The sequence below is a fragment of the Oncorhynchus nerka genome, linkage group LG18 (genome assembly GCF_034236695.1).
Source record: "Oncorhynchus nerka isolate Pitt River linkage group LG18, Oner_Uvic_2.0, whole genome shotgun sequence".
Taxonomy (NCBI): Eukaryota; Metazoa; Chordata; class Actinopteri; order Salmoniformes; family Salmonidae; genus Oncorhynchus; species Oncorhynchus nerka.
This window is the reverse complement of record NC_088413.1, coordinates 49,256,587-49,279,423: the sequence shown is the minus strand read 5'-3', so window position 1 is coordinate 49,279,423 and position 22,837 is coordinate 49,256,587. Positions and strand designations below refer to the sequence as shown.

The 22,837-nt window shown below is 43.1% G+C and overlaps 1 protein-coding gene across 1 annotated transcript; it reads right to left on the bottom strand.

The window, feature by feature from the left end:
• Window positions 1-607: 607 nt before the first annotated feature.
• Window positions 608-22,568, bottom strand: prkd1 (protein kinase D1). The gene is made up of 18 exons (XM_029687778.2): window positions 22,439-22,568; window positions 17,747-17,878; window positions 16,980-17,143; window positions 16,603-16,626; window positions 16,159-16,363; window positions 15,339-15,416; window positions 14,727-14,919; window positions 10,983-11,106; window positions 7,436-7,513; window positions 6,631-6,919; window positions 6,306-6,358; window positions 5,804-5,876; window positions 5,442-5,548; window positions 5,003-5,164; window positions 4,429-4,527; window positions 3,317-3,584; window positions 1,712-1,797; window positions 608-1,337 (listed from the first exon to the last, which is right to left on the bottom strand). The coding sequence occupies exons 1-18, from the start codon at window positions 22,551-22,553 to the stop codon at window positions 1,095-1,097; spliced, it is 2,493 nt and encodes an 830-aa protein (XP_029543638.2). The 5' UTR covers window positions 22,554-22,568; the 3' UTR covers window positions 608-1,094.
• Between the last annotated feature and the right edge of the window lie 269 nt (window positions 22,569-22,837).

Below are 22,837 nucleotides of genomic sequence, written 5' to 3'. Positions count from 1 at the left end.
AAAAATGTAGGGCAGAATATAAGGCATTAGGCGATGAATAAGGGTGTATACTAAAGCAAACTCACAAATAATAAAATAAAAAAACTGAGTTAGTAAACACTTCAATATCTGCTTTGAAACATCTTTATTTAAACATGTAGCCAGAGAAAATAATTTCTTCCCTGCAGGCAATAATGCATTAAAGGCTGGTTGCAATTGCGCAAAGAGCACAAGCATACTGTACAGTAGCCACATACGATTCAACATTCAGCATCACATCATGAACAGTTTCAATACTAGACTAGAAAAGCAGCTAGCTGTTGACGAGGTCAGATGCTTACAGGTATTCTACCTTCACTGTTTCTCTGTATCCAGGCCTCGGGATTCTGCCTCCACACACATCCAGCCTACATTGGGGTATCACCCCCCTCGGTCTTTGTCTTTCCACCATCCAGCTTTACTGGTTTTCTGTGAATTTTCATCATACTTTAGTAATACTACTAGTAATAGTAGTAATAATAATAATATCCGTTCTCACTGAGTAGCACAGGTTTGTCCTGAGCTCTCTCGTTGGGTTGCACCCAATCACATAATTTAGTTTTGACTAAATCATTAGGCTTTTTTTGGGGGGGGGGGGGGGGGGGGGATTGGTTTCTGCTGTTGACTTCAAGTGGAAATCCACTCAAAAACTAGTCCCAAAATGTTTTGGATGTCAGCAGTCAAGTTTTCAAGATATTGGACATTCAAGAAGCAAAGTGTCCCCGGCCACATCATCACAAAAAAATGCTTTTTTGAAGTGATTGGTTGCTGCTGTTGACTTAACATGCAGTACACCTGGATGATCCCTCATACCCAGAGTATTACAGTATTAGTCATTAGATTCACTTACATTAAGCAGTAAGGCAATACACCTGGTTGACTGATATACAGACTATTGGAAATGAGAATCTTTGTTCATTAGGCAGTTAGTTGAAAGGCAGGGTTTCGAGCTCCTAGTTCCTGGCTGGGAGTGGAGGGGTCAGTCAGTCCGTTGTGCTGTGGTGTGTTGTGGAGGGAGTGAGCAGGCTCTTAAGGGGGCGGTAGCAGCAGTGTACAGTACTGCAGCATGCTGACTCTTAATGGGGCAGCAGCCCAGCGTTTACACTATTGACCCTGATGCTGAGGGCAGTCATGGTGTCCGCCTCCTCTGCCTCCACCCCCTCGCTGACGTCGGCGTGCGGGTTGACCAGGTGGGCAGGGTACGTCAGGCCGTGCTGTTCGGCGTGGCGTTCCCAGCGGGTGTCATCGCTCTCGTGCGTGATGTAGCGCTGGTGCATCTTCCACTCTAGGCTGCGCAGATCCAGCCACATTTGGTAGTCCTGAGAAGGACATCATTAGCAGAGGGGCACAGTAGTTAGCATTAGCCTACGGCATCAATTGTTTTCATGTGATTGTGTCAATTGGGTTTTAAATGCGACTTTTTGCAGCTGTTGGAGGACAAACTCCTTTCTCACATCTCTCTTCCTGTAGGGCATACGTGTAACCACTTGCTAAGAGACTTGTCCAAATGTATTAACTCTTCTTACTCCTTTGTGATATATACAGTACCTTTTTTATTTTCTACATTGTCTTTTAAATCTCTCATTTAGAGATGAGCGATAGCTTACCTGTAGCCACGGATGGCTTAGAGACTTGTTTCCAAATCTGTAATAATGTCTGTTAAATGTCTAGTTTAGTTCAGAGTAAGGTTTACCTGTAACCACGGATGGCTGAGAGACTTGTCCACGCTGTAGCGCTTCCTCATCTTGACTTGCAGCAAGTTATTAATGAGGTCAATTGCTAGAACAACAAAGCAGGCTGTCAGAGGATAACTCATGGTGGGAAACCTGGAGGATTTAGCGCAGGCCCCTTTCAGAGCCATGTAAGGGCTAATGAGCAAAGCAAACATCATGTTAAGATTATTTCAGGGGTCATGGCTCTCTGAGCCCCAGTTGGGATTCTTGACCTTGAGGCCCTCCTCTATAGTACCAGGGATCGCTTGGCATTATGCACATGAATAGGCAGCAACAAGAATTTATTCTCTCTCACACACACACACACACTCTTTCTCTCACACACGCTTTCTCTCTCTCACAAACACACACTCCCTCTCTCTCACACACACACACACACTCTCGCTCACACACACACACACACACTCTCTCTCTCTCTCTCACACACTCTCTCTCTTTTTTATTTTCTATGGTATATCTTCCACAACCCAGCCATCCCTTTGAGATCGGTTCAGTCGGCCACCCTGCAGAGGCAACTGATAAGGCAGCGGGTTTACTGGGTGACCTGCGACTGCTGGGAGAGGAGGGGTGGAAAACCCCGGAAGTCCTGGCACAACAAACAAGAATAAAGTATCTTAGGCTGCTGGAGAGATTCCTGGAGGAGGTCCAGGAGGCACTGTCTGAGCTGGTAAGGGGGGTGTTCGAGCAGCCAAAGGGGGGGGCACCAATGTTTCCGGCACTGCAGGTGACTGGGGACTGGCAAGGGGGTCTGGAGGACTTGTTAGACTTTAACACTCCGAACCTGGGGGAATTTGATGGGGTGGGAGATAAAGTCCTCTACAACCTCTGCATTAAGGTAAGGAACATTAGCAGCCTAACAGGAGTGAAGGCACATCAGTGGCAGGTGGTATGTGGGGTGGAGAGTATGGTGTGTTTTAGATGGAGGGGGCTCTACAAACCCCCAGTACCAAAGAGGTAAGGGGATCTCCAGTGGAGGGTTCTACATGGAGCCCTGGTCATTAACAGCTGGTTGGCACGGGTTGAACCGGGAGTTGGACAGGGGTGTCCTTTCTGTGTTATGAGTGAAACTGTGATTCATGCGTTTTCTGTGTGAGCCAGGTTAATGCCATTAATATCTGTGTGAGATGTTTAGGGGTGGGTTTTACTGTTGCAATGTTTATAATGAGATATGGGTATTCGGAGAAGGCCAAATGTGTTTTGTTGAATTTTCTGTTTGCTCAGGCGATGTTGGCTATTTGGCAAACAAGGAGGAACAGGGTCAAAGGTGGAGGGATAACCGACCCTTCACTATTATTTAATGGGATGGTCTCTGCGTGCCTTAGGGTGGAATTTGAGTTCTATAAAATGATAAACAGTGTGGAGGTGAGTATGGTATGCAGTATAGGAGATATTTTTGTTTTTGGGGGGTGAGGTTTTAATGAAATGAGAATGTTTCATTAAAGAAAAGACAAAAAGTCAGAGTCTCTCTCTTTCTCTCTCTCTCATACAACTATATAAAATGTTAGTTTACAGTAATGCAGTTATCGCAGTAATGCATGAGTCATTGCTGCTCGACAGACACCCACCTTCCTGGGACACCTTCTTCCAGGGGTTGGGTGGGTACATGAAGTCAGCGTTCTGGATCTGGTCATGAATGTCCTCGTCCTCGTTGAATGGGAAGGTACCACTGAGGCTGACGTAGATGATGACCCCCACAGACCACATGTCCAGGGAGCGGTTGTAGCCTTTGTTCCTTAGGACCTCAGGGGCCAGGTAGGCCGGAGTGCCCACCACTGACCGACGGAAAGACTTTTCTCCAATGATGCGGGCAAAGCCAAAGTCGCACAACTTCACCTGAGACACAGATAAGTTGCGCCTCAAATGAGGTGTGTCTCTATTTGGAATAAGGTGTAGTTTGAGACACGGCCACGTTTGAAGGTCGACTACAACACAACCTCCCGCTAGTCAATCTTACGCTGCCACAGTGTTCACTCAAACACAGTGGTAATGCAGGGTTCCACACGAGAGGAACAGTACTCTAGTTGTCTAGCCAAACTTAGACTTGTGTTGGAGAAAGCTAATTCATAACATCCCGCATTTGATCCACCTACACAGTTTGTTCCAGACATTATAATGATCAGCTGGCAAGGTTTACGCAAAAGGCAAATTATCACTGTGTTTTAACATGGACATGATATGGTCTACATTCGATTTACTGTTGCTACAGAATGTCATCAGAAGGTTACCAAAACAGTGACTTCGGCAAGACTGCACAAGATGGCAGTTCTTAGCAGTGTGATGATGCCAGTGATGTTGGCAGAGCATATTTTGGGAAATGAACAACAGATATACAAGAACTGACTCCTTCCTTTTCAGAAAATATTTGCTGTAAATAACACAAATGTCATATATTTTTTAATACCCATCAGATGCCTGGAAATTCCTAAAGGGCAGTGACTCAGAGTCCATTTCCGCCTGGCAGGGAGGATACAGTACAGTACAGGACTATGAAGAGAAGGGGACCATCATTGGAAGTGTATCATTAAAATCAAGAGGATAGAACACTGGTAGAGGCACTGAGCGTGCAGTAGCCATAATCAGCCACTTTATCTTAGAGGAGAGATTACGTCTGTTTATGTCTGTGGAATTGATGTTTCTGTTTTGGCTTGTTTGGAGGCTGAGCTGGAGGTTTTCTTACTTGTGGAAAAGCGTCAGAGGACGCCAGCAAGACGTTCTCTGGTTTGAGGTCACAGTGGACGATGTTCTTGAAGTGGAGATGATGAAGAGCCTGAAGAATCTAAAATATGAGGTGAAACTAAATTATTTCTTTGGCTTGTTATTTTTTATTATTATAAGGGATTATAAAAAAGAAAAAATATATTCTGGTAATTTGCAATTATATACCACAAAACATGAATAAAAATATATACATTACATGTCATAATTAAATGTGCAACAACACATGATTAAACACACATTATCATCAGAAAAATACATTAAGCATTCCTGTAAGCCACATACATTATAGTCATTTATCCAGAGCAATTTACAGGAGCAATTGTGGTTAAGTGCCTTGCTCAAGGGCACGTCAACAGATTTTTCACAGTCTGCTCTGGGATTAGAATCAGCGACCTTTCAGTTATTTGCCCAACGCTCTTAACTGCTAGGCTACCTGCCGCACTTCACTGTCTGTGTTTGTATACAGCATGTGTCACTGCTACTGCACGACTGTCCATTGTCTGCAAGCAACAACGCTTGTCAGCCAGGCTTACCTGTGAGACAAAGAATTTGGTGATGCGTTCAGGCAGCCTCCCCTTCTCACTGGACAGGATCATCTCCAGCATGTCTCCATGGAGCTTCTCCATGACGACGAAGACGCGCTCCGGCGTCTCAAACATGCACTCCAGGTTCACTACCCCAGGGTGATGCAGGTTCTAGTAAGGAAACACAGGAAGCATTTAATGGCAGCAGGCCGAGAGCTTGACAAGTTCTCCAAACACCCACTGTGACGGCATGATAACTACCTCATTATTTACATTATCTACGTACTGACAAAATATCAAGAGCCTCGCTCTATTTTTGTCTTTAGGTGTTGTTTTGTCATGTGCTCCACGTAACGTGTGTCTGGCAACATCTGATAAAAATAGTAATGTTTCTAATAAAAATGTTTCATAGGAGCACACTGGGCCATGCATGCCGATGTGTGTTTACCTGAAGGATGGCGACCTCATTGCGTAGTTGGCTCTCCTGCTTGGTAGGGAAGCGTAACTTGTCAATGATCTTAATTGCTACATCCCGACCAGTTTTTCGGTGCTTTCCTGTGGTATGGAGACATTATATTATGGAGGAATCAAAGACAAGATACATGTGGTCTGCAGGTGTGACTTCTTATAATTAATGATTATCTCAAATACTTTTGATCTGATTAATAGCAATGTATATGTATGACTCAATACAATACACACCTCCTTGGTCATGCAAATATTTTGCTAGGATAAGATCAAGGATGTGTTCCTCATTTTTTAAATTTTTATACAGGTTATCGGTGTGACAAGGTGGTACAAATGCATCACCTCCATAAACTATCCCAAATTGCCCCGATCCTAGGACTTCATCCGGGAATATCTGATACACTGAGCTGATATCCTGTAGGTGTAAAAATCCAGTCAATGTTTTAAATGAAAGCTTCAAGTGTATACTGTCAGAAATACTTGTCTACAATCACTTTTATCTCTTCTCATCTGGCAACTTAATATCCACTAATCCCATACACGTCTGGAATACTTTCCCAGAAATACAATTATAACCAGTGGTACTGTGACTAATTATTGACAGTAGCTATGGCAACTGCTTCGCTGAGTGGGTAATCAAAATAATCACCATTTGAGCTACTTAGGGGATGATCTCAACTCAGAAATCTAACTATGCACGAGGAGCAGACATAAACTAGATGTGGAGCCAATGTGACTATAAATGTACCTTCTATTACTGCAATATTATACACACTAAATCTGAGTGAAAATGTAAATAAATCCAAAGGCTCGTTCAAATAACGTAAGACCAAATCCTACTTACCACGTTCTCTTGAATCTGGCAGTTGGACACTGAAATGCTGATGGAAACATCATCTGTTGGTGTAAGAGGTGTTAATCATATCTTTAAGAGTATTCCATACTATAACCTTGAGTGTTCCTCCCTAGTGCTGAGTAGGTTTGCCAAATTCTGGGAACTTTCCCAAAAATTCCCAGTCTTTGCGGAAATCCAGCTTTACTTGAGAAAGTTACCAGAATTTTGCAACCCTAGTGCTGAGTAAGACACGGTTGCTTCCATTCAAATCCATTCATTTCTATTAGCTTTAATCTATCCCAGAATCTAGTCAATTCATTCTGCTTATACATACTGTGGCCACCGTGGCGTGACCCGTGCGACAGTCCTTTTGAGATGGCGGGCATGAGGGCGTGCTGGATGGCGATCTCCCACATACGGGCGACGTCCGGCCCGACCCCACTGACCAGCATACTGCCGTGGGCCGACATGCTCCCCGGGCCCTTGGGCCTCGCCAGGTTCTCCCCTACGTAGTAAACCAGACTGGCTGTAGCGATCTCAAAGCAGTGGGCGTTGGAGACCTCAGACAGCAGGTTGAAGGTCTTGGCTGGGTCCAGAGACAACACCTCTGACAATGGAATTTCCTGCCACACAGCAGAGGTAGTATTGCTCCTTGCTGTTTGAGGTCGAGGTCAAGTTACTGTAAAGAGCTTCGTGACAACAGCGGGTGTAAAAAGGGCTTTTTGAAATAAATGTGACTGATTGATGTAGACACTTAATTAACAGTAGTGGTTAGAGTATTTATATTTCAATCTGATCAATGTGTTGATGGTCCAGGCTGCCTATTTCTTGCCACTACAAATGACATTATACCGTAAATCAATTCTCCATCGATGTTTATATGACAAAGTGATTGCAACCTGCTTATCTGCTTATCATTTCTATTAGCTTTAATCTATCCCAGAATCTAGTCAATTCATTCTGCTTTAATCTATCCCAGAATAAAACTGCATGCGCTTGATAATCTTGTTTTATTCATACCCATAATGACAGTAAATATGTTTGCATTAACTTCAGTTCTTGAATTTCACTCACTCCTAATAATAATCTATACAACATACAATTTCAATTGATCGATTTCAAAACAGTTGATTTCCAACCTTGTAGTATTTGCTTCCTGTGTCATTCTGGAAAAGTGTGATGCATTTGCTGTCCAGTCTCCAGTAGTGTCTTTTCCTCTGTAGTGGAAACAGATCGAGAGCGTTGTTAACTACCGCTGTCACAGACTGGGACAACATTCCATATGTTCATGGTGTGTTCCATCTCTGGGGGTTCCCCATCTACTATGCATCTATTATGCCGTAGGTCAGTGCCCATAGCAGATTGGAGGAACTTTTTTTGCAGGTGCTAGAGGTAAACTCATGAAAAACATGGATGCCTGGTGAAGACCAAATGGTCAAAACTTTGTATCAATAAAATCACCTGGGAGATTGAACAACAGATTGGAGAGGTGCCCATGTTCTTGTACTACAACTGAATTTGACACTTTGCTGGTCATTATTTATCAAACAATCACACACACTAATGGAGCATGTATTAAACATGGGCTGTTGGTTGGCACATACTGTGCAGTACTCTATAGACCTACAGTAACAGTGTTGGCTCACAGTACAAATACTGTCTTGTGAATAACCCTGTAACAAGTACCACAGTGTTGGCTCACAGTAATAACACTGTCTTAATAACCCTGTAACAGTAACAGTGTTGGCTCACAGTAATAACACTGTCTTAATAACCCTGTAACAAGTACCACAGTGTTGACTCACAGTAACAACACTGTCTTAATAACCCTATAACAAGTAACAGTGTTAGCTCACAGTAATAACACTGTCTTAATAACCCTGTAACAGTAACAGTGTTGGCTCACAGTAATAACACTGTCTTAATAACCATGTAACAAGTACCACAGTGTTGACTCACAGTAATAACACTGTCTTAATAACCCTATAACAAGTACCACAGTGTTGGCTCACAGTAATAACACTGGCTTAATAACCCTGTAACAGTAACAGTGTTGGCTCACAGTAATAACACTGTCATAATAACCCTATAACAAGTACCACAATATTGGCTCACAGTAATCTTAATAACCCTGTAACATAGGGGTTCTTAAACTTTTTTAGCCTGGGACCCAAATGTGAAATTCTGTGGTTTCCTGGTGTTACGAATCCCTTTTGGCCCGACAGTCTAGGGGGGATGGTAATGAGACCCGTAACATAACTCATGCAAATTATTATTGTGACAAAGTAAAAGTGTGCACGAAATAACCACGACAACAGAAATCTACCGTCAAACTCTAGGTTTATTTATAAACACGCGGTAATGGGGGGAGCAGGAAAAGGGGCTGAGCTGGACCCAAGGAAAGAAACAATAAGTATTCAAAAACACCCCTAAGCTAGACTAGCCTACTTTAACAACAGCTAACTAACTAACCAAAAATACAGTGGGTGGTCCGCCCAGTTCTAACTAGTGTATTTAACAAAGTTCACCTACGGGTAGTGTATGCCCATGGGCGACTTGTCTTGGTTTTCCCCCTTTTCCCACAAACAAACAAACACCATAACCAAAAACAATACTCACAGGTGATGACAAAGTGCTATGGAGGTGCTCAAACAAAAGAGAGGTTAAGACACAAAGCGAGAGTGAAACACAGAGACCTACAGACATGGCATTTACAGAGAGATTGAGCTAGAGATTGAGCTAGAGATTGAGCTAGAGATTGAGCTAGAGATTGCTCTAGAGCAAACAAATGATGGGGTTTTTAAACCATGGGGAAGGAACTGTGATAGGGTAGGAAATAGGAGGAGGTGTGTCTTCTGATTGATGATTGATTGTTGACTGATTGGGGAGTGGTGGTTTTCACCTGTGAGGGGAGAAGGAGAGAAAAGAAACACACACAGGATACACACACACAGGATAACTGTATCCGTAACACCTGGGACCCAAGCTTAGGAAAATATGCAACTATACGTAAATATCGGTAAATTTCATTGCCTTTATGCCTAAAAAAATGCAATATAGACAAAAACAAATAACAATGAAATACCCATAAATATCTCATTAAAAACCCTCTTGCATAGAGGTTGAAACTGTTGCTGTTGAAACTGTTGCTGTTAAAATATAATAAATAATTTCATTCTGAACTGGAATAAACAGATTGATCACATCCCATAGATGTATAACAGAACACACACACACACACACAGGCTTTTTGATCGTGCATCCCTAAGTAACAGCACAGATGGAAAAATTCTGGCCTACTGTACATCTTACTGTATAAATGATTGTTGATAGAAAGTCTAGGTTTGAACTGTTGCTGTTAAAATACATTTTTTAAATTCTGAACTGGAATAAACTGATTGATCACATCACACAGATGTAGACCAGAAAACACACAATCCTAATGAGAGGTGTGTGGCTGGTTGAAGTTTTCAACAAGCAGGTCTATTCTGGGCTCCGTTTTTGATAGTGCAACACTGAGGTCATGCTCAGCATTTCTGTACTTGAGAACCCTGACTTGCATAGGTATGTGGTGCCAAACTGGATCAGAACATCTACTGCTTTCTCAGTCAGGCAGGAGACTGCTTCATGCTGCAGATGAGCAACCCAGAACTGTGTGAGTGTTTGCACTTCCCCACACAAAACACATTGTGGGCGCTCCTCGTTATTTCTCAAAGTTTGTATGAAAGAGACAAAAAGTAATCACTGTATTTGCGTTTCATGACGATTGAGCTCAGTCAGAACTTGTGGCTAGCATGAGTCCATTTCGTGATGGCGAGTGGGAATAACAAGGCAGTGGCTTGAACGACAGCGCTGCAGCGTGTGGGTCGCGGAGTGATCTTCAACAAAACTGCAGGAAAAATATCCGGTAAACCGCGAGGCACACGGGCATCTCCCTCTACCTCTCCCACTCGCGCAGCTGCCAAACTGAGCAGACACCGCTGCTAAGCAGAGAGCGCACTGAACAGAGAGCGCAGTTGCACTTGGCCAAATAAATTCCAGTAATTAATTAAATAACTATACATTTACGTCCGCAACCCACTTTGGGTACCGACCAATACTTTATGAAACGCGTCTGTAACAAGTACCACAGCGTTGGCTCACAGTACTAATACTTTTTAATAACCCTGTAACAAGTACCACGGCGTTGGCTCACAGTAATAACATTGTCTTAATAACCCTGTAACAAGTACCACAGTGTTGACTCAGTAATAACACTGGCTTAATAACCCTGTAACAAGTACCACAGTGTTGACTCACAGTAATAACACTGTCTTAATAACCCTGTAACAAGTACCACAGTGTTGGCTCACAGTAATAACACTGTCTTAATAACCCTGTAACAAGTACCACAGTGTTGGCTCACAGTAATAACACTGTCTTAATAACCCTGTAACAAGTAAAGTCTATCATTCCAACAGCGGGAAAATTCAATCGACAATCACAAAATACACAAAACATACAAGACATTAAAGAAAAACAGCACAGAAAAGATGATCAAGTCTATAAAATGTTGTCAGATTAGTGTTGCAAAATTCCAGTAATTTCCCGCAAATTCTGGTTTTCCAGAAATCCTGGAATTTTGCCACACTACATAAGATTGATTAGTTGATGTGACAAAAATACATGAAGACAAATCAGACTTACCAGAGTGTCTTTACTGGTGAAGTGCACTAGCCAACCTTCCTTCATGACATTACTGCTTTTCCTCTTGGTGTGTTTGACTGACTGGACCACTCGCATCAGCGGGATGTTGTTGCTAGTAGATGGGCTTTGGAATGAAGGGAGTCAAACATAAAACTCTGGTGGTGTGAATGCTTTTCTTAACATTAGGACTCAGGTAGGGTTATGGACAATGTTCCCTTTAAATTTTTCGGCAATGAGCAAATTTCAGGTCTGATGAGCACAAACTGTGTGTTTACTGTGAACACTGAGGCTGTACCCGCTTTAGGTTACAGTTTAACTGTGAACACTGAGGCTGTACCCGCTTTAAGTTACAGTTTTATCAGCAGGCAAGTAGGCTACTGTGGCTATTTAATCATAATGTAGGCCTACCAGAGTGGCCTGCCATAAAAAACAATGGAGAAAATGCATCACATAACATTTGTCACGGATCCCCCCGGTACTGCTGCTCATTCTGTTCACCAGTTCCGGAGGTCTACGTCACCGGCATTCTAGGCTTCACTGAACGGGATTCATTATCATCAACCCCGGACTGTCTTGTCTGATTTCACACACCTGGTTCCATTATCATCAACCACGGACTGTCTGGTCTGATTACACACCTGGTTCCCATTTCCCCTGATTAGAATGTTATATATGTGCCCTCTGTTCCCTGTCTTTGTCGGTTATTCTTTCCATGTCCGTTGGTTGTGTGACATTTGTGTTGGTGTAGCTGTTATGCTGCGTGCTTTATATATTGGTTATTACGGGTATCGTCCCATGTCGTTCAACGAGGTTCACCCTAGCTCTTTGTTTGGGTACAGCCCAGTGTTTTTGTATACGTGTTTGTTTTTGGAGTATTAAAAACCCCTATTGTGTATTCCAGCGCCTGTTTCCAAATCCTTTATACCAGTGTGACAACATTTTAACATGGAAATGGCTGTTCTGTCATTCAGCCTACAGTAGCAGCCAATGTGTGGTGTTCAATGTAGACCTACATTGGAAAAAACATGCAGGGTTTGACATTAAACTGTTCTTCCACTTGTCCTTCAGACAAAGAGGTGACTGAATATGTTGTGTTGTTTGATGCAAGAAACCGCTTTACAAAATAAAATGCATTTTTATTCCCATTATTACAGAGAATCAAATGATGTTACCCTCTGACTATTGGCTACTTAACACTCGAGAGCTTGGGGTTAAAGGGGAACTTGGGCTCCCGAGTGGCACAGCGGTCTAAGGTACCACATCTCAGTGCTAAAGGCATCACTACAGACCCTGGTTCGATGTCGGGCTGTATCACAACCGGCTGTGATCGGGAGTCCTATAGGGCGCCACACAACTGGTCCAGCTTCGTCCGGGTTAGGGGAGGGTTTGGCCGGGGTAGGCCGTCATTGTAAAATAATAATTTGTTCTTAACTGGCTTGCCTAGTTAAATAACGGTTAAATTATTCAAGCTTTTCTCAAAATACAACACTGCCCATTTAAGACAAAAAAAATATTTTTACCTGACTCGCTTTTCAAAGATGTCTAGAAATGTACATATTTTGTGCTATTGTAGGAAGAAATCACTCCCCTACTGCTGACTACAAATGATCTATAACTGGGCTGATAACTCACTAACTAGCAAAAGATATTAACAAAATGTGTACACGTGGCTACATGCAGCTCTTGCTTTTATCTCCAAACAAGCGCATCTACTCATGACCGCTCATGCTGTAAACACAGTCCAGTTCAAAGGGAATGGTGCAGCTCCATATATGGCAATGGTTTATTTGCATATAGGCCTACTGCAGCTCTGATTGGTTATGTCACACCGGTCTGCATAGAGTACGAGTCATGTATGTCAATGCACTAAAATCCTACTCAGATGCGTTCTGCCTACAACAAAATCTCTTGCATTGTTCGTTTTGTTTCGGTATGTTGCATTGAAAGTGGCTAATATTGTGTTGATTCGATCACAATTATCACAGTAAAGAGTCAAGATCACTTTCTGAGTCAAAATGCAAGACGAGAGCTACCGATTATTATTATTTTTTACATTACTTAATAAACGTAAGCCTATGCAACATTAACCAATTAAAAACAGTACTGTAGCAATGAGGTTTGTGCAGTATGCTATAGGCCCAATATATTACCAGGGCATATTGGCTTTGCTTGAAATGCCCTGCCAATGCATTGTTGTTCGGGACATTTTTTAAAATATATATCAAAATTTGAGGTAGGCTATATGATCACACCGGTAATAGATCCGTTGTTGTATTACTTGTGAGGCACAGCGGTTTGAGTGAAAATGTAAATAATTAGCTTTTTATTTTACTGGGCTGATGGTGCCTGCATCTGATGATCAGTCTCAGTGGAGGGAGAGAGGAGCAGACTGAGGGTCCTTCTCTCAACATCCCTACGCTCTCCCTTCCTTCCACTGACACTGACCAAAAATGTCACGTGTCTTCCAGCTGATTGTGAAATTCGAGTTGCACCTCATTATTTCTGCCTCATGTACAAATTCATGTTGTTACTCCTATGAAAAGTGAAATATTCCTCAATTAAAAAAGTCCCAAGCCATTTATAATAACAATGCAAACCTATCGATATTTTCCTACTCATTCATTACTGATTGTTGTAGCACGGAGTGGAAATAGGAAGAACACACATTTTATGGTTTATAAAAGTGTTGAATACAGTGTTGACATGGCTGAGTAAGAACTTCAACATGAACTCAGTCATAAAAACAGCAGCTCTTTTCTGTATTCATTGACAGTCTCTAGTCATGGTTTTAAACATTTTGAAATCTCATAGTATCAACTTTTCTGTAGCTTTCTTTTATGCCTGCTAAATTACTGCAGACACGGTAATCTGAACCATCTGATTGGCCAGCGGTAGGCCTATAGTGCACTTGATTTGCTCTCCGGGCCCGCCTACCCGGGGCGTTGGGCAGCTGACAGCCCGAGACAAAAAAAATTAAAAAGGCTTTATAGTTGGCTTTTTTACAGAAATGTTTGGAGATCGACCAGTCGATCGCGACGACCGGTTGGTTACCACTGCTCTAAAAAGTTGAGTGAACTTCAATCTCGTGCTTCTCTCTGCGAACTGACATCTCTTCTGATCGTGCACGGCAGTCACGGGGCTACTGCGCGCAGTTTAGAGGGAACATTGGTTATGGTTACGCCGTGGTGTGGACATGAAGCTAAGGTAAGGATAGAACCGGGATGTGGACATGAAACAAGGGTTAGGGTTGAACCGGGATGTAGACATGGTAGACATGAAGCAAGGGTTAAAATTGTGGTTGAGGCCAGGGTTGAACCGGGATGTGGACATGAAGCTAGGGTTAGAGTTGTGGTTGAGGCTAGGGTTGAACCGATATGTAGTTGAAGCTAGGGTTAGAGTTGTGGTTGAGGCTAGGGTTGAAACGGGATGTGGTTGAAGCTAGGGTTAGAGTTGTGGTTGAGGCTAGGGTTGAACCGGGATGTGGTTGAAGCTAGGGTTAGAGTTGTGGTTGAGGCTTGGGTTGAACCAGGATGTGGTTGAAGCTAGGGTTAGAGTTGTGGTTGAGGATAGATGATTGTCCTACCACTCCTGAGAGTAAGGTACTTTCCAATGCCCATACCAACATACTAATTCCCAATACATTGCTTCATTCTAAGCAGTATGCTAGAGTAGATATTGTACGAGGAACTATGACCTTTGGGGTGTCCCTCTGGCCTAATCCTAGTCCTAGGTCCAGTCAATCACCTTATAGCCCTGTTGGAGTCGTCCTCTGGGTCGTGGAGCTCTCCCATTTCCCCATGGCCAGCCTCCAGCAGGCCAGTGTCAGTCACCACGGCCTCCTCCATGTCATCCATGAGACCACTGTTCCTGTCACTGTCGTGGTCGTCACAACCCTGCCCCATCACCAAATCAGACTCCGCCCCTGGGCTCAGTAGTTCTGGAGGAGGAGGAGGAGGAAGTTGAAACACACAAGGAATTCGAAAAAAGTTGAAATTGAAGTATGCCAAAGAATACCTGTTTTTTAAAGAAGAAGAAAGAAGAAACAAAAGAGGACAATACTAAGAATATCAGAATGGTAGAGTAGAGATTTAAAAAATAAAACAGTGAAGTTATTTCACAGTCATAATTTGGTCAATATTTACAAGGAACATTCTGGTACTTCCAAGAATTGAACTGGTATTCTATTTGATTGACTTTCTACAGTCTCTGACAACTGAAGTAAATGCTGCAGAATTGAAAGAAAAACATCTCAATCCTGTGACATTTCTGTTAAAAATGTACGAGATGGACCACCACTTAGTTGGAAAGATCTGCCACACTTAAAGCAAAATAATGACTATCTAAAGTGAGACTTGCCTCCATTTCTAGACACTTCTCCAAGGCAGTTGTTTGGCACTTTGGGCGCACATCGTTTATGACAGTTGAATTTGCAATCTGTAACCGTGAGAGAGAAACAGAGAGAGTGTGAGAGAATGTGTGTGTGTGAGAGAGAGACAGAGAGAGTGTGCAAGAGGGGAGGGAAAGAGATAAAGGAAAGAGAGAGATAGCTGTCACATCCACATGAAACCTGTATAATAGCACTGTGACTAAAAACAACATGTTATCTGTCAGCTAGAGTACCTCATGAACCGTCTCTCATATGATACTATTACACCCTGTTCTGTCGTATATATATATATATATACAGTACAGCTCTACACATACACTAACAACGGCTGCTAAAAAAAAATACAAAATCCCAGCCATCATTTCAGGGACAAATGTTTTTGGCAGCAAAATAAATAAAAGCAACATGACTGCTTGTCTACACTGTAGTAACCATAGAATTACAGTACAGAGTATCTGTGAATTATGGAATCTCTACGGTAGTAACAACACTGTTGCTGCATTTGTGATTACCATGTAATTATACAGTTACAGGGCCATCTAAAAATCAGACCATAATAGTTATCCAAGATGTCACAAATAAAGCTTGAGGGAGAAACATCTGAAAATCTGTGAGCTTTGCCAACTCTGTGACAACCAAGTCTCGACATATCCCAAAATAATACCACCTGAAACTATTGAGCTGGTAAAAGCCCACAAGTGAGTCACACACTATTACAGCATCACCATCTCCTCCACCACCAGTCAACCTCTCATGATCTCAAGTCTCTCTCTCCAGGCCCTACTGTACCTTTGCATTGCAGGCCTTGACGGAACAGACCCTTGAGTAGCTTCTTGCAGTGTTGGCAGACGGTGGGGCGTGTGTAGGAGTGGACGACAAACGTATGAGGCACCTTGACTTTGGACAGGAGGATTTTGTCTAACTCTATGGGCCGGCCGGTGTAGGAAGAGGACCTTCTCTCTCTGCCGGGAAAGATGTCTGACTGTGCCTTCTGCTGCGGAGGGTAGCAGGGCAAGGCACATGGTAGGCATGGAGGTAACAGATGACAAGCAACAACTACGTAAACTACAATTATATAATTCAATCCCCTTTCTTTGTCTTCTTTGTCTTATTTGGGCATAGGGAAAAACAGAGAAAGAGTGCTTCTGGTGAGAATAGGCATATTCACACTGCAGTAGGTGATGGCTGGGTTTAATACAGGAGTAAATGGGGACAGGGTATTGGGGTACCTACCTCCATGCCGGAGTTGACAGAAGACTGATCATGCAGCGAGGAGAGGACAGGGACACACACAGGGAGGAGAGAATTCATAGTTAAACCTAACAGATATTCACACACATGACTGACTGCTGCTGCTTGAGTAAAGAGCTGCTCCTACAGAATTCATCACGAACACAAGCAACAGGCCTTGCAGAATCACATCAAGTCCTTTATAGTAGGAACATGACTCTCATTGTAATCCAACAATTTGTCATTGGGAGGTTGGGAATGCATAGGGCATGTAGTAATCTGTGTGTGTGTGTGTGTGTATCAGCTGTCATGCCCGTGTGAGCTTGGGCATGTGTGAGTGGCTCTTCCTGATGACCCACAGTAACCAGGGGTAAACTCACCAGTAAGGCCTCGTCGGAGGTGAAAGGCGAAGGCTCATTGGACCGTGTGGTGGTCAGGGTGGTCAAGCCGGTCAGAGAGACATTGGACAACCTCCGCTTGCGTATACCACTGCAGTTATTTGGGATTTTAAACGCACAGCGCTTGTGATAGTTCAGACCACAACCTTCGGCGAAAAACAGACAGTTTTCAGAGCAAAGGTGAGTTCACGTGTAATGTGGTCATTTTATACTTGCATCAAACTGGTGAGAGACTGTCTTTATGGAACTAAGTAGGAATCATCTGATGGACCAAGTCATTCATGGATTGTTGAAACATTAGGAGAGTTTCCTTCATGAGCTGGCCACCATTCCAGTCAGACAGAAGTACTTGCTAACTTTTATACATGCTAGGCTATTGTGTCTGCTTCCATCCACTCCATGCACTACCTATCCAACTCCTTTCCAACTACCACTTCAGCCTGACAGAAGACACATTGTTCTCAAGTAGGGGCTTTGCTGCTCACCATGAACCGAGGAGACCTCTTCAGACTAGAGTACACCTGGGTGGCCTGTATCTCACGTACCCTAATTCTCTCTTACAGAGTTCTTTAACCGTGTCGGAGTGGCTGGAACGTAAAGAAATGTGTTCAAATGGGCCCAGGGTTGCATCCCAAATTGTACCCTATTACACGACAAAGTGCACTACTTTTGACCAGAGCTCTGGCACTATATAAGGAATAGGGTGCCATTCGAGATGCAGTCCTTGGCTCCTACTGTACAGTACCTACCTTCACACTTGAGGCCCTGTCTCACCAGGCCCCACAGCATCTCTCCACAGTGGTCACAGAAGGCAGGGGCCCGGTAGGAGTGAACAAACAAGGCATGGGGGCGGATTTGGAAGTCCTCCACTGTTGCAGAGGCTAGAACAGGTCAACAACAATAGTCAATGGTTCAATTTCAACAGTTCCTCACATTCCCCAGATTTAATCAGTACTCAATAGCTGAGTTGTATTCTGTGAATAGTGACCCATTAGTGAAGTAGTGTAGTGGTACCATGTTTACAATGGATGTAGAATACAAAAAAAATTATTGGCCGTTGGCTGGTACAGTATTTGTATATTTTGAGGTAAAGGCTTTTTGCTGCAGTTAGAGTTGTGGTTTTTGGCTGATGCTGTTAGGCTGCATTGGGCAAATGGGATAGAGTGGAGAGCTCAGCATGAGACTGCCTCATCAAACTCACACATCTTCCCACCAACATGCTTGTCTCAGCACGCTGAATACATTCTGATTAGCCATTCTGCTTGGTAAATTAGTTACATTTATTCAAATGATTGTTTTGCCTGTTGTTTAAAAGCAAAACTATGGTTGGAAGTTGAACAACCTGTAACTGTCATTGCATATTTCAGAAGATGAGTGTGTGGATGTGAATGTGGTACCTAGGTAGGCTTAATCGAAATAAATACCTATGTCTAATTAGTGGTTCTAGTGACATTTCCGCTCGCTGAGTTCTGCTTTTACCGCTACACAACTTTAAACACTAAAAGAAAACAAACACGGATGAATATAAAGATACGCTGTGGTGGTAAAGACAGCTCACATGATACACAGTATCTCTGCATTCCAGCACGGCACAGTACTGATCATTTGACTGTTTCACAACGGCAAATGGTGTTAGAGTATTACATGTCAGTGTACAAACCGGTTCAGTGTACAAATCATTGGATAAGAGTTAAAGTCGCCTTCTTCCTCACTCCCATTTTTCTGTTTACAGATTGGGGTGCACATCCGTTTTGCATCAAGTAGCATACATCCTGTTCCAGCGTAACAAATTGACGTTGTTCACACCCTCATGCTGGTAACAGCAAAAGTGTTCTTGGCATCCTATCCACCTTCACACTCATTAAGTTGCTCCAGAAGTCGAAAAAGATCAAACGAGGAAAGGCAAATCGTGAGATCTTTGACAGGAAGACTGGCTGGTGAAAACAACTCCCTGGGATAGTGTAACACACCGTAATGTTCATTTATCAACCATTACCATTTTTCTTTCTGTGAAGGGAATTGATGATTTTATTGATGAGTTCAGTGGAGCACAAGTGTTCTGGCATTCTTTGGCCCCTGTGGTGAGCCTCCTATAGTAGCTGCTCTATGTTAGCACGACGCTCTCTCCACTCATACTTCCTGAGCTTATCAAGAGTCAAGAACAGAACAAGGTTATAACTTGTTTCGATCTTCTACCTCAAATGTGAGTGCTAGCATAAGCTGAGATGAACTGAACAACGAGAGTAGCACAAAATAATACTGCAGACAGACAGACACAGACAGTGTTAGCGGCATCTGTGCAGTAAGACATACCCATGTGAACCTTCACAACATGTGACCTCTTATAATGTAACACAATAGCCACACATTAGAATCCATGCAATTCTCTGTTATGATTCACTTCGCGCAGCCTCTGATGCTGAAACAGTAACAGAACTAGACAACAATTTACACACCACAGTCAACAGAGGACACATTCTGTTCAGAGCAGCCGCGCAGTGGGAATGATCACAATTAATAATCACAGACAGTCTAGTCTTCACTGCTTCTTTCTGACAGTTGTAAGGTTCTTCCTGTGTTACTTTTGCTCTGTGCTCACTGCTCTCTCAGCTGTCGAGTGTGTCATTAAAAAGTGTCATGAGAATGTGTTCATCTGGGCATGTAAATCACTAAATCACCTGAGCCCTCTCTTTCCCAGCAAGGGGTGCAGCCAGGGGGTAGTGGAGGTGTCAATCTACCCAATGCCCCCCCCCCCCCCCCGCCCGTCTCTGTACCACAGCCACAACTAAATTACCTGCCATACTGTAACACACAGAGGGGGAAGAGAAAGCCTGCCAAGCGTTTGTAAAAACACTTTAGCAGTGTCAAACGCGATACTTCGATCACTTCCTACTCCTGGGCTAGGATAAGCACACCCCTGATTTTTTGCCGGGCGCGGCAGCCAAACAACTGGAGGGGGTGGAGGGGAGCAGAAAACTGCCAAAACAAAGCAGAGCGACATCACTGGTTCAATACACAAAGATGATTAAAGATTTGTGTGACGACCTATTTGGTTATTTTAATAAATGCTTTATTACTTCACAAGAGACGGGCATTTGAGATAGAACTTACAAGTAATTGGTTCATTTGCATATTGGCATAGTTCCACATTTCCAGATCACGACTTGTGTGTTGGTGTTTCTGATTGGCAGCTAACCCTGTGGTGGTTTTAAGATATTATCTGAATGAATGATCTTTTGTAGCTGGCTATATCAGCTAGACACCAACATGCCCTCTAGCTCTGTATTTGTCATGTAGTCAGTTATCCATGTTCTTGTCTGTTGTGATGACTGAGTCAAATTAACCACACAGTATGCTATTAGCTAAGCACAAAGACAATATACACGCTTATGCCATTTAGATACTATGAAATGTAACATTACGTCCTCACTATTATCATTGTGTCGTCTGATTGGTCCATTACGCTGGGTAACATTGTATCTCTCTCCTCCTTTTCAAGCTGCTATTATGGAGATGCTTTGTACTCTGTTCACCATCTGTATGAAGCTTGAACACGTTCTGCATTTAGAACAAAAACAAAAAGGAACCTTCTACTTCCTGCTATTATTCAAAATATTATTCAAAATAATAAATAATAGGGTTCATAGGAGAGTTCACCCCTCTTCCCTATATCAAATGGTATATTCTAGTGGCTACATAACTAACAGAAAAAAAACTGCTGAAGAGAAGCAGTGAATGCAATAGGCCTATGTTCTATTGCATTAAAACACTGTGTGGAAAAAAAGGTCATATGAATGTATACGACATATGCAAACAGAGATTAGCCTATATGGAAACAGAACACAGGTGAACAGAACTCACCTTCAAACAGGAGCATGTTACATATTCAAATGCGTAGGGCATGGATAGCAACACCTCAATCCAGAGGAAGACATTGTGCCATGTGTGACCTAAGGAGGGCCTGGGTCGTTTTATACCATGGCAGCCGTAACAAAATGTTTTGAAACATTTTGCAACAGAAAACCACAATGAATGTTTCTTATTGGTCAAGTTTGGGTAGTTCCTCCCCATTTCAGTTTATTTTCTTCCGTTTGATGCCTAATGAACACAGCCCTGTTCTAGTGTGTACTATAGTCTTACCTGATAGCACCACCTCAACCAGGTAGTGTGTAGTGTGTAACATGTAGTGTGTAGTGAGCACTGGTTTTACCTGATCGCACCACCTCAACCAGGTAGTGTGTAGTGTGTAACATGTAGTGTGTAGTGAGCACTGGTTTTACCTGATCGCACCACCTCAACCAGGTAGTGTGTAGTGTGTAACATGTAGTGTGTAGTGAGCACTGGTTTTACCTGATCGCACCACCTCAACCAGGTAGTGTGTAGTGTGTAACATGTAGTGAGCACTGGTTTTACCTGATCACACCACCTCAACCAGGTAGTGTGTAGTGTGTAACATGTAGTGTGTAGTGAGCACTGGTTTTACCTGATCGCACCACCTCAACCAGGTAGTGTGTAGTGTGTAACATGTAGTGTGTAGTGAGCACTGGTTTTACCTGATCACACCACCTCAACCAGGTAGTGTGTAGTGTGTAACATATAGTGTGTAGTGAGCACTGGTTTTACCTGATCGCACCACCTCAACCAGGTAGTGTGTAGTGTGTAACATGTAGTGTGTAGTGAGCACTGGTTTACCTGATCGCACCACCTCAACCAGGTAGTGTGTAGTGTGTAACATGTAGTGTGTAGTGAGCACTGGTTTTACCTGATCGCACCACCTCAACCAGGTAGTGTGTAGTGTGTAACATGTAGTGTGTAGTGAGCACTGGTTTTACCTGATCGCACCACATCAACCAGGTAGTGTGTAGTGTGTAACATGTAGTGTGTAGTGAGCACTGGTTTTACCTGATCGCACCACCTCAACCAGGTAGTGTGTAACATGTAGTGTGTAGTGAGCACTGGTTTTACCTGATCACACCACCTCAACCAGGTAGTGTGTAGTGTGTAACATGTAGTGTGTAGTGAGCACTGGTTTTACCTGATCGCACCACCTCAACCAGGTAGTGTGTAGTGTGTAACATGTAGTGTGTAGTGAGCACTGGTTTTACCTGATCGCACCACCTCAACCAGGTAGTGTGTAGTGTGTAACATGTAGTGTGTAGTGAGCACTGGTTTTACCTGATCGCACCACCTCAACCAGGTAGTGTGTAGTGTGTAACATGTAGTGTGTAGTGAGCACTGGTTTTACCTGATCGCACCACCTCAACCAGGTAGTGTGTAGTGTGTAACATGTAGTGTGTAGTGAGCACTGGTTTTACCTGATCGCACCACCTCAACCAGGTAGTGTGTAGTGTGTAACATGTAGTGTGTAGTGAGCACTGGTTTTACCTGATCGCACCACCTCAACCAGGCAGCGTGTAACATGTGGTGAGTACTGGTCTTACCTGATAGCACCACCTCCACCAGGTCTCCCTCTGTGATGTCTGTAGCACATTTCACCAGCTGGAGGATGTTCTCTGAGTCTGGGACATGGCGGAACAGCAGGATCTTATCATACATTCCATAGAAGCCACATTCAGGTAACTGTGTGGGAGAGAAAAAAAAAGAGTAGCTGGCATTGGTTAACATTTGATAGGTTTTCTTGTTTGCTTGACTATAGTTCTGTCCAAAACAGATTCGCTATTCTATTGCTTGTTGATTAAGTGGAAGGAAATGTACAGTCATTTCCTTTCAGACAATTTAAAACAATATCTTAATAGTCAAATTGAAGATGTCCTTCTCTGCTTTTTTTTCAGGCAACACAAGAAGAAATCTGTCTCCATAGAGACCCTTGGAGGCATCTC